This window comes from Diadema setosum, chromosome 18 (assembly GCF_964275005.1).
Source record: "Diadema setosum chromosome 18, eeDiaSeto1, whole genome shotgun sequence".
In the NCBI taxonomy this organism is placed as follows: Eukaryota; Metazoa; Echinodermata; class Echinoidea; order Diadematoida; family Diadematidae; genus Diadema; species Diadema setosum.
The window spans coordinates 35,892,654-35,904,248 of NC_092702.1; the positions used below are offsets into that span (position 1 = coordinate 35,892,654).

The 11,595-nt window shown below is 42.7% G+C and overlaps 1 protein-coding gene across 1 annotated transcript in view; it reads left to right on the plus strand.

Annotated features, from left to right (window-relative positions):
• The window catches only part of LOC140241482 (uncharacterized), a 28,885-nt gene extending 17,861 nt beyond the window's left edge, over positions 1-11,024 (plus strand). The window contains exons 7-10 of the mRNA XM_072321211.1: positions 610-946; positions 4,063-5,492; positions 6,025-6,720; positions 8,424-11,024. Of these exons, the coding sequence (XP_072177312.1) occupies positions 610-946; positions 4,063-5,492; positions 6,025-6,720; positions 8,424-10,841 (4,881 nt within the window). The 3' untranslated portion in view covers positions 10,842-11,024. The remainder of the gene's footprint in view (positions 1-609; positions 947-4,062; positions 5,493-6,024; positions 6,721-8,423) is intronic.
• The last annotated feature ends 571 nt before the right edge of the window (positions 11,025-11,595 follow it).

The following is an 11,595-nucleotide window of genomic DNA, read 5'->3' on the forward strand; positions in this document are numbered from 1 at the left end:
CTATGATCCAAAAGGTGAAATGTGAAAGACACAAGTCATTCAATTTTATTTAATTTCAGCAAATTAAATTCACTGAAGCTTTTGATGCACATCAGAAAGAGAAGTGTTGAGCAACAACATTACTTGTATACTATGTGGAAGTAGGATTTGAAGACAAATTGAACATGGAGTGGCATTACACTGTAAGGGAACCATTCAGTTCAGGTGAATATTTTGATTTTGATTTGATTTGATTTATTCTCTGTATGACATTTTTTTTTTTTCAAATACTCAAATATTGAGTCACGTTACACTTTCAAGAGTATTAAATGTTATACTCCCCAAATCAGTCCATTTGTTGATTTTGGGTCATTGCCTTGCATGACAGTAATGATAATTTTGCTGAAATTCTTTAGGTATCTTTGCTGCAGAACCATGAAATATGAAAATAATTGCATTAATTCATTTTTCACAGCAAAACCTGAGACATTGTACTAAAAGTATGTCCAAACATCTGTACCTTTACCTCACATTGTTTGCAAATATATTTATGGAAGCATATGAAGGCTTGTGCTATATACATAGTGCCTCAATTACGCAGAGAGTTTCTTTGTTACATTTTGCCCCAAGATGACACCGTTTGGAAGCCCACGAGTGCCACAAAACACCCCACTGAAGAACTCTATCAGTCAGCTGCGGCGTCGCTCTGCACCAGTCAAAGAGGAGGAGGAAGGTGTGTCCCCAGCTAAGAAGGCCACGCCCAAGGCAGCCTCTCCCAAAGCCGCTAGTCCGAAAGCAGGGACACCTAAGAACACCACTCCTAAGGCAGCTACACCCAAGGCTGCCACACCCAAGGCTGCCACACCCAAGGCTGCCACACACAAGGCTGCCACACCCAAGGCTGCCACACCCAAGGCTGAGACACCAAAGAGTACTGCAAAGAAGGCTGCTACTCCGAAATCTGGTGGTAAGGCACAAACGCGTCTTTCTAAACTGTCCATAATTGTGATTATCTTTCATTTGCTCGTGTTGTTTTTGAAGTCGTTTTGTGTCTCTGTGGGTCTAAGGCAATTACCTCCAGGCAATTCCCCCGGACCCTTCCCCTGACCCTTATCCTAATTCTGAACCTAATCCTAATCTTAACCCAAACTCTAACCCTAAAACCTAACCCGAACCCTGATCTTTACTCTAACTTTATCACTAACCAGTATTTAGCCAGGGGGTAATTGTCCATCAGGGGGCAATTTCCCTGATATGGTCTATGTGTGTGATAAGAGCATTTGGAAAAATGAGGAAACAAAGTGGGAACAAGGGCATTTTTACCTTTGCCAAGGAGGTTTCTTTTGTGTGTGTCAGTTTGTTTCTCTATCCGTTTGCAAAGTACCTCAAAAAGTTGTGAACAGATTTTGATGAAATTTACAGGAAAAGTTGATACTGACACAAGGAACAGGCAATCAAACATAGATAAACATCTGATTCTAGGATTCTTAATTCTTTTAAAGGATTATTATCGGCAAAAAGGGTCAACAAGAAAGGGATTTCAAGCTGCATATATTTCAGTTGTGCAAACATCCACCAAGCTGGTGCTCAAGGCACATCATGCAGTAAGCTGGTGATGAGGTAGACTCTGAGATGCAACAGACAGGCTTCTTTATGATTGGGAAAAAAGGGTGACTTTCAGCACGCGTCTATGGGAAATGAGCTGCTTGGCGGAGGTCTACAGTCTCGGAGTGGCTCTCTAGTTCGATTTTCCTGTCCTTTTTTGTGGGATGGGGCTTTTTGTGATGACATATTTAACCCTATTTTAACCCTAAAGGGGCCGGGCTTTTTTGGCTATGCTCAGACCAGGGGGGGCTGGATTCCGCCCCCGCCCCCTGAGATCTCGGCCATCGGTGGTGTGATCGCGATGAAATTTGGCATGCTTGAGACCCGCGTCATAATCTACAATATTGTGTCATAAGATATTTTGAAACAAGCAATTTCTAATTTTAATTAATTAATTATGTAAATTAAGCTCAAGATCATATTTTAGCCTGATTAAAAGCATTGAGAGTCTAATTTTTGATCTGTAAATCTGTTTTGGTATATTCAACAATTGTACATCACAAAAACTTTCAAAACTCATTTCAATTCTTATGTATTTTATTGTTTTCAGAATTTCTTACGTATTTCTTTGTTTTTCAACTTTTGTTTTTTCCTTTTTTTTTATTGGAAATTGTCACTTACCACTTTTCTACCATAATTAGCACAAAACTAATCAATGAAAGTGATTAATTGAAATAATAATCAGGTTTTTATGACTTTCAGGACAGAGCACTGTTTTCCATAGGCCTTCTCGCGGAATTATATCGCGAAACGTCGAGAACCCCCCCCCCCCCAGATCTCAGCACTGATGGCGCGATTACATGGTCGTACAATTAAAAAAAAAATATTGATTTTCTATTTTTAGTAAATTAATTATGCAACTTTATGCATGAAATTATATTTTCACCTGTAACTCCATTAAAAAGATTGAAGGATTGCTAAATTTTTGTCAGAATTCCTCAAGACACATCAAACAATTTTCTTGTAAGAAAATAGCACAATCAAAATCAATTTCTTTTGTTTTTTATTGTTTTGTAAATTTCTTATGTATTTTCGACCTTTTGTTTTCTTTTTTTGTTTTCTTTTTTTCCAAAATTTGTTGCAGGCACTCTTTCAAGCTTATCTATGTTAGAATTGATAAATTTCAATGATTTAAAGTTGACCTGATCTAATTCATGTCAATTTGATAAAGAACACAATTTGCATTGGATTTGCACATGATATCATGAATTTGAGCTGTTTTCAGGTTGACTTGCATATATATGCAAAAATTACGTAACTTCAGAACAGTGTACCTGGATGTCGCAAATTTGGTCTCAAAATATGCGGGAGACTTCGATGAAAAAAGTCATGAAACGACGCGGCAAAATCTTTTCGCGTTGCGGAATCGGGCCACAAAATGTCGAGGGGGTCAAATTGAACCCCCCCCCCCAGTTAGAATAGGGTTAATGGTTTGATAGATAATGTTGCACCGAGTTATGCAATTGTGATCAATTGCCAGAAAGAGAGTCAGGGTATGTAGATAATACAAAGTGATCAGATATGGGATGTATCTGCACATGGTTGGGTTGAGAAAAAGAACCATGAACAACAAGTTTCAGACCAACACATATTGGCATGACATATCAATGTATTTACCAGTTCGTTGTACTTGTTCATGTACTAGAACTAGAATTGTGTAAGTGTCTCTTGACCTGACTTATCAGACTGAAAGGTCATGAGGTCAAAGGTTACTCAGGGTTCGAAATTGGCGATGGTCCGCTGGCCATTGGCCACCCGAAATCACGTCGGACTAGCTAAAAATCGTAAAATTATGAAGTTACTAGTCCGTCCGTCTAGCCAAAATATTGCTTCGGTGTCAAAATTGATTCCAAGTAGTCCGCCTGGCTAGTTTTAAAAAAAAGTTAAGTGCGACCCCTGTTAAAGTTACATGTCAAGCTCAAATTGTGTAGTATTTCACTGCTGATGCACCAGTGTAGGCACTCATTCAGATTTGATGAAACATCAGTCATGATTTTAGGATGAACTTAAACAGGATTACTTACTGATTTTATCTAGAAAAGCTTTGATAAATGCCAGATGTACCAAGAACACAATTCGCAAAATTTCACCATGACAAAAATATAAGGGAGTGTGGTACAACATTCTGTCAAAATTAGTAATAGTTCTTGCAGACTTCAACAAAGCAACAGATTTTGACAAGTTCATTGAAAACACTTTAGAGCTGTTGTATGATCCATTGCTTGATATATGGCACACTTCACTGGTCTAATTTGCAGTGTCATATGTGTGCCTGCAGCAGTCATGCTAGTCAAAATTATTGAGAATAGATCTTCTCTATCAGAGGCATTGCTTGATAGAGCTTTTCGTTCCTTTATTTTTCTGTTCATTTAGTAAATGTCATATTTTCCATTACCACTTGAGAGTACCCTTCTGTCTTGTTTGAAAGAATCATTTGTTATTGATTCAAGTTCTTGTCTTTTGTCTACACATTTCTAGGCAAGAAGACACCAGGATCTGGTCAAAAGCGAAAACGTACCTCCGTCAGTGACATGGCTCCCAGTGCAAAGAAGAAGCGTGTGTCATTTGGACCATCACTCAGTCCTGAGCGATTTGATAAGCGTTTGCCACCACTCACCCCACTGAAACGTGGTCAATCTCCAGGCAGACGATCACTCAGCAGCCTTACTGATGCTACTGCCTCTCCGCTCCGTGGCCTGATCCGAAAGAGGGCATCTCTAGCTGCCCTTGCCTCCCAGCCATCGATCAAAGAAGAACCAAGCCCCAAAAAGTCACCAGCGCCCAAGAGTCCCACCCCTAAGAAGTCCAGGACACCCAAGGCCTCCCCAAAAGCAGCCACACCCAAGGCATCTCCTAAAGCAGCCACACCCAAGGCCTCCCCCAAAGTAGCCACACCCAAGGCCTCCCCCAAAACAGCCACACCCAAGGCCTCCCCCAAAGCAGCCACACCCAAGGCATCTCCTAAAGCAACCACACCCAAGGCCTCTCCCAAAGCAGCCACTCCCAAGGCATCTCCTAAAGCAGCCACACCCAAGGCCTCTGCCAAAGTAGCCACACCCAAGGCATCTCCAAAAGCAGCCACACCCAAGGCATCTCCAAAAGCAGCCACACCCAAGGCCTCTCCCAAAGCAGCCACACCCAAGGCCTCTCCCAAAGCAGCCACACCCAAGGCCTCTCCCAAAGCAGCCACATCCAAGGCATCTCCCAAAGCAGCCACACCCAAGGCATCTCCCAAAGCAGCCACACCCAAGGCCCCTCCCAAAGCAGCCACACCAAAGGCATCTCCAAAAGCAACCACACCCAAAGCCTCACCCAAAGTTGCCACACCCAAGGCATCTCAAAAGGCTAGCCCTAAACCAGTAACACCCAAGAGTGCATCCAAAATTACTGCCAAAGCAGCTACACCCAAGTCTACTCCAAAGGCTACTCCCAAGAAGAAGAAGACGCCCAAGAGTGCTAAGGCGAGCTCAAAGCCTACTTCTCCAGCAGGAAGGGCCTCTCCAAAGCGCTCTCCCCGACGCCCTGCACTGCTGGCTGACGAGAGTTTTACGGGCCTTCCCGAAATGTTCAAGACCCCATCCCCACAGAAGGGCGTCAGTCGTGTGATGGAAGGCAAGGTGGTCAAGATCACTCCTCAGGCTGCATCTGTTGTGAGGAAAATTGCCACACCCATGAAGGAGGAGATCAAGCAGGCAGCTGCTGCCAAGAGGCGGAGCCTCCCCAAGGCCCTCCCCCAACACATGAAAGCAGAGATTGTGGCTGAGGCTGCCCTGAAGCAGAAAAGAAGGCCTTCTCCCAGGAAGGGTATGAGCACTCCGATGAAGAAAGAATTGAAGGCGGCTGCAGACGCCAAGAAGAAAACCACTCCAAAGACCCTGGCTACTCCAATGAAAGAAGCCATTAAGAAGGTAAGACATCTCCCAATGAGACAATTGTACTTACAGTCAATGTTGGTCAACCAAGTTTATTAGACTTAGGGCCCTTAGGTAGATTGATGTAAAATCCAAGAAAGAGATTGAATTGAAAGAAATGACAAAATACTGTAAGACAAATGTATTGTCTGTTAAATCAATTACCTGTGTCTCAGTTGTGATTTGAAAGCAACAGTTGTACAATAATGAATGCAAGTAGCTTTGTACTGCTACTTCATTTATGAAAACAATTTTATGCAACGAGTTCAGCATTGAGCGGGAACTAATTAAACACTCTTTTTTCATTTCTTTTCTTTTATTTGTATCACAAGACTTGGAAAAGAGTATGGACAGCTATATTCAAATGAACATGCAATTGTCTTAATAGATAGAAGAATATGAAAGCATTAAAAGGATTATGTTTCTAACACTTCAGATGCTAACTTGATGTATGCATGGTATGTGTCCTGCCTTCTATTCTCACGATGTAATCATACAGTTATTCACATTCATCTCCATTTGTGTTTAGGGGGTTGAGCTGAAGAAAGTAAAGGCATCTCCAAAGACTCCGACTGCAGAGAAGAAGACTCCTGCAAAGGCGGCCACTCCAAAGGTGTCAACTCCCACTGGAACAGCTGAGAAAGTTACTACACCAACAGTCAACAGTCCTGTATCTGCCACCAAAAAGACACCAGTGAAGTCTGCAACAAAGAAAACACCAGTTAAGTCTGCGTCAAAGAAGACCCCAGTGAAATCTGTGAAGGAGACACCAGTGAAGTCTGCAACCAAGAAAACACCTGCAAAGTCTGCTGAGAAGAAGACACCAGCCAAATCAGTAGTCAAGAAGACCCCAGGTAAATCTGCCGTCAAGAAGACTCCAGCCAGATCTGCCGTCAAGAAGACTCCAGCCAGATCTGCCGTTAAGAAGACTCCAGCCAGATCTGCTCTCAAGAAGACCCCAGCCAGATCTGCTCTTAAGAAGACCCCAGCCAGATCTCTCAAGAAGACTCCAGCCAGATCTGCTCTCAAGAAGACCCCAGCAAAGCCTAAATCTGCTCGTAAACCAGCTGGAAAGCCAACATGGGCAGACATTGTGAAGAAGAACGCCAGTAGCAAGACTGTCAAACCAAGCTGGACTGTCAAGTGGGCAGGAAAGGCAAAGGCAAAGGCTATCGCCAAAAAGGTGGAAAAAGTGCGCAAACTTGCCAAGACCAAGACCCCAAAGGTAAGGAATAGTAACTTAATAAAACCAAAGATAATTCAATACTCTTTACAGAGAAGTCCATTCCACTTGATACATGTAATAGATATCAAAGACATGACAAGAGATCTTCGGTCTACACTGAAATTGATGTTAATTCATAATGATTTCATGAGATTCATTTATTTCAGAGTTCACATGCTATTAAATGTATGTTAATGTGATATTGTGTATATATTTCTAATGCTTGATAATCGTAATGTAATAAACTCTATATGTGCCACAGTGTTACAGTAACCTCCCATGTGCCGCATTATTCTGTAACTACAATGTAGGCATGCTTCGGGGAAAACATTCTATTTCTCAAATCCATATAACTTTCTATAGATGCTTGTTTTGCTGGACATGCAATGAGTAAAGTTGTAGGCAAAATGCCGAGATTTGCTATGATGTAAATTTCATGACAAATCCATGATTATTTTTCTTTCAATGGCCAGTAGGTAGTATATTGTCGAGGCATGACTTTTCCATACAAAAACAGTGATAGAAAGAATGTACTCGCATATCCAAGATGTAACACAGCTTGATATTCAATCACCACATAATGCACACCACATATGACAGGAATGGAATTGTGACTGGGGTTTTCATCGTACTGTGGCATTTGGCGATTTATCTATATCGGTTTTGGCGGGTTTGTGTGTTTGAGTGAAATATGTGTACTTGGCACGCTGTTGAATGAGTCAGGCGTGCGAACATGGCACATAAAGAGATAAGCACAATTTGGACCCTGTCTTCTAGCATAGATTTCTACATAATTGTGCACTCTACCCCCCCCCCCCCCCCCCAAAAAAAAAAAGAAGAACAACAACAAACAGAATATAAGCAAACAAAAACAAAACTAACTATGTAAATAACCTGGATTACCAAACTCATGTCTGACACATTTAAAGGGGCCCTGAAATCCAAATGCATGTTGATTTGTGTTGATTTATGATACCCTGAACATCACTTTTGCGGTGAAACGAATATCTAGAAACATTCCATATATTTTTCATGATTTTTTCTTTTATTTTTCTTCAGATTATTTGGGAACGCCCACAAAAAATCCTTCCAAACCAATCAATATTCATATTCTTGAGATGACATCATCTGTCAATCATTGCTAAAGTGCTGAAATGTTTAACAAAAGACATTGGAATGCACCTTCCCGTCGACTCAGCATAACTCGCATGTTTCTGTCATATTAATGTGAGTAACAAAAGACATGGCGAGGGAACATGCAAGCTAAGCTGAGTCGAGGGGAAGGTGCATTCCAATGTCTTTTGTTAAACATTTCAGCACTTTAGCAATGATTGACAGATGATGTCATCTCAAGAATATGAATATTGATTGGTTTGGAAGGATTTTTTGTGGGCGTTCCCAAATAATCTGAAGAAAAATAAAAGAAAAAATCATGAAAAATATATGGAATGTTTCTAGATATTCGTTTCACCGCAAAAGTGATGTTCAGGGTATCATAAATCAACACAAATCAACATGCATTTGGATTTCAGGGCCCCTTTAAATGAGGCAAACGGGTTTCACAAAATTGATCATCCCTTTCCGATGACAATACAAGTTGAGAAGCCTTTGTTTACCATGAAGGTCATAACATAGCATTGAAAAATGTATAAATTGCATTTTCTTTTCTCTGCCTCTCTCTCTTTCTCACTTCTCCATTGTAGAAGGCTGCAAAACACGGAGTTGGCAGCACCGGTCATGCTGAATCTCCTGCGACAATTGTCCTCAAGAAGACTTTGAAGGCCAAGACACCTCTGAAGACCAAAAAGGGACGGAAGACTCCATACAAAAAGCCACCAACAAAGAAATCCCAGGCAGTGGCCAACACAAGTTTCACAGGCTTGCAGGATTTGTTCCAGACTCCCCCACCACCTAAGCAAACTCCGATTGACACTTCCGACCTGAAAACACCCGAAGGACCTGGAGAAATGTTTGTTTCTCCTCTCTCAAACACCAAGCAGAAACCCAGGAAATCAGATATCCTTGCATCCCCACTCAAACCAGTTGCTACCCCTGTCAAGGTTGCAGCATCTCCAAAGAAAAAGACACCAGCCACAGGGAAAGTTACAAAGGCAAAAGTTAGGAAGTCTATGGAAAGAAAAGCACCCAAGCCCAAAAAAGTCAGGGAATCCATTGATCTTGATGGATTGACAAGGTTAGTCAAGACACCCAAGGTGAAAGCTGGGCCAAGTACTCCAACTGGGGTGGCAAGACTGGTCAAGACACCAAAGGTGAAAGCTGGTTCAAGTACCCCATCTGGAGTGGCAAGACTGGTCAAGACTCCGAAGGTGAAAGCTAGTCCAAGTACTCCAACTGGGGTGGCAAGACTGGTCAAGACTCCAAAGGTGAAAGGTGGTCCAAGTACTCCAACTGGGGTGGCAAGACTGGTCAAAACACCGAAGGTCAAATCTACTCCCAAAACACCAGATATGGCTGCAATGTCCAGGCTCTTTGCAGAGGCTAAGCAGAAGAAGACCTCAAAGACTCCCGATATGACTGGTCTCTCCAAACTAATGAAGACACCCAAAGACAAGCCATCACCCAAGTACACTGGCATCAGAGAGTTAATGAAGACTCCAAAAGCGGCTGACCCATATACTGACTTTGATGGAATTCCTGATCTATTTTCCTCTCCTGCTGCTGTGAGAGTTTCAGCTGCAACTCCTGCAAAACAGGGACAAAAGAGGAAGAGGGCACCTACAGACAGTCCAGCAGTGAAGAAGGCCAGAAAAGATAAGACACCTGCTAAGTCCACGAAGTCTCCAGCAAAGTCTCCGGCTACTGCATCCAAAGAAGCAGCTGCAAAGTCCCCTGTTGTGTCGCCAGCAAAGAAAGCATCTAAAGCAAAGAAGGCAGCCACACCAGGCAAGGCAGCCACACCAGCCAAGGCAGCCACACCAGGCAAGGCAGCCACACCAGCCAAGGCAGCCACACCAGCCAAGGCAGCCAAAACAACCCCTATGAAATCTCCTGCCAAAAGGGCAACACGAGGAAAGAAGGAAGCTGCTGCAAAATCTCAAACACCAGAAGCACCAAAGCGCACTGCTCGTGGGAGGAAAGCAGCACCTGCTGCCAAGAAGACGGCAAAAGCTGCAAAAGAAGAGCCTGTTGTATTGCCCGAGCCTAGTGAGGCAACACCTGTGCAAGCAAAACCTAAGAGAGCGACTCGCGGAAAGAAGGTGGCATCTCCCATCAAATCACCAGCTGCTAAGGCAACACGAGGAAGGAAAGCTACAGCTGCTGCAAAATCTGCCCCAGCTGAGGATAAATCCACTCCTGCAAAGGCAGTCAGCAAGGTGTCTACTCCTGTAAAAACACCTGCAAAGAAAGCCACCAGGGGAAAGAAAGGTGCTGACAAAAAGGCTGCTGAAGCAACACCTGCTAAATCACCAGCTAAGAGAGTCACTCGAGGGAAGAAAGCAGCCACTCCTGCGAAGTCTCCAGCAAAGAAGACTACAAGGAGCAAAAAGGTAGCAACTCCTGCCAAATCACCAGTGAAAAGGACCACACGGGGAAAGAAAGCTGCAAGTCCACTAAAGTCTCCCCTGAAGTCTCCGGTGAAGAAAGCTACAAGAGGAAAGAAGGCTGCAAAGCTGGCAGAAACTGAAGCTGCTGAAGTTGCAGTCACACCCCCAGTGCAGAAGACTAGACGAGGGAAGAAGGCAGCTCCAGTCAAGACTCCAAAAACTGAAGTAGAGGCAGTCAACACCAAGGATGTCGAGACCCCCACCAAAGCTCCCTCTAAGAGAGCAACAAGGGCCAAGAAGGAAGCAACACCGGCCAAACCTGCGAAGAGGGGTACCAAGCGGGCTGCTCCTGAGGCGGCACCAACACCATCGCCGAAGAAGACGCGTGGTGGAAAAACCAGAGCAGCACCGAAGACACCGAAGGCAGCAACCCCAAAACCATCCCCAAAGGTTACAAGGAAAGGAAAAGTCACAGCTGCTTCAAAGGCAGCCAAGAAGGCAGAAACCCCAGTCAAACCTTCCCCTAAAGTTACGAGGGGGAGAGGAAAGGCTAAAGCTAGCCCTGCTAAGGCCTCTCCAGCCCCTAAGAGGCTTACTCGCTCTAGAAGGAAATAGACAAGCAGTAGGATATGGTAAAGTGAGTTTAATCTGTTTGAGAGGATGTAATTAGAAGAAAGTGTATGTAATATGTTGAAGGTATTTTGTCTACAGAAACTAAATGCTACAGAGCAAGTCTTATGCACTTGTGTTTTGTACTTTTTGCTGTGAGTGATCATCTGAAATCATAAAGAGAGTGCATCATGTAAATGTCTGCATTGGTGATGTTTTTTAACAAAGGATTTTATCAAAAGATACATTCAAAAAGGCTACAAACAGAAGTATTTTGAACAGAAATCTGGGGATTAATGCCAATATTCTAGTGAAACTGTGTAAAATATTTTTGTGATGTCTTAATCTGTACGAAGCTAAACATTGCTTAGTTATTTAGGAGTGTTTTTGGTGGGTTTTTTTTCATTGGCAGAGTAATAACTGCCTTTATGTGCACAGATACTTGCTCACATGCAGAAAGGTTTGTTGGAATTTGAATTCTGGACATTTGAATTTTGAGAATTATATGAGACTTACTATCTACCTCACAAGGTGATAATTTGCCTATTCATCCCATTTGCTGTGCTTCAAATCATCAAGTAGCATACATGTACACATTTTTAACAATATAATTCTGTTGAGTTAGAAAATTTTTAACAAGAATAAATGTACACTGCATACCTACAAAGTTCAAGATCTATCTAATCACTTGTAGGCAATTGATTTAGCTGAATTTTGCAAGAAGTACATAAAGAGTGCAGTCAGAACATGTATAGATGGA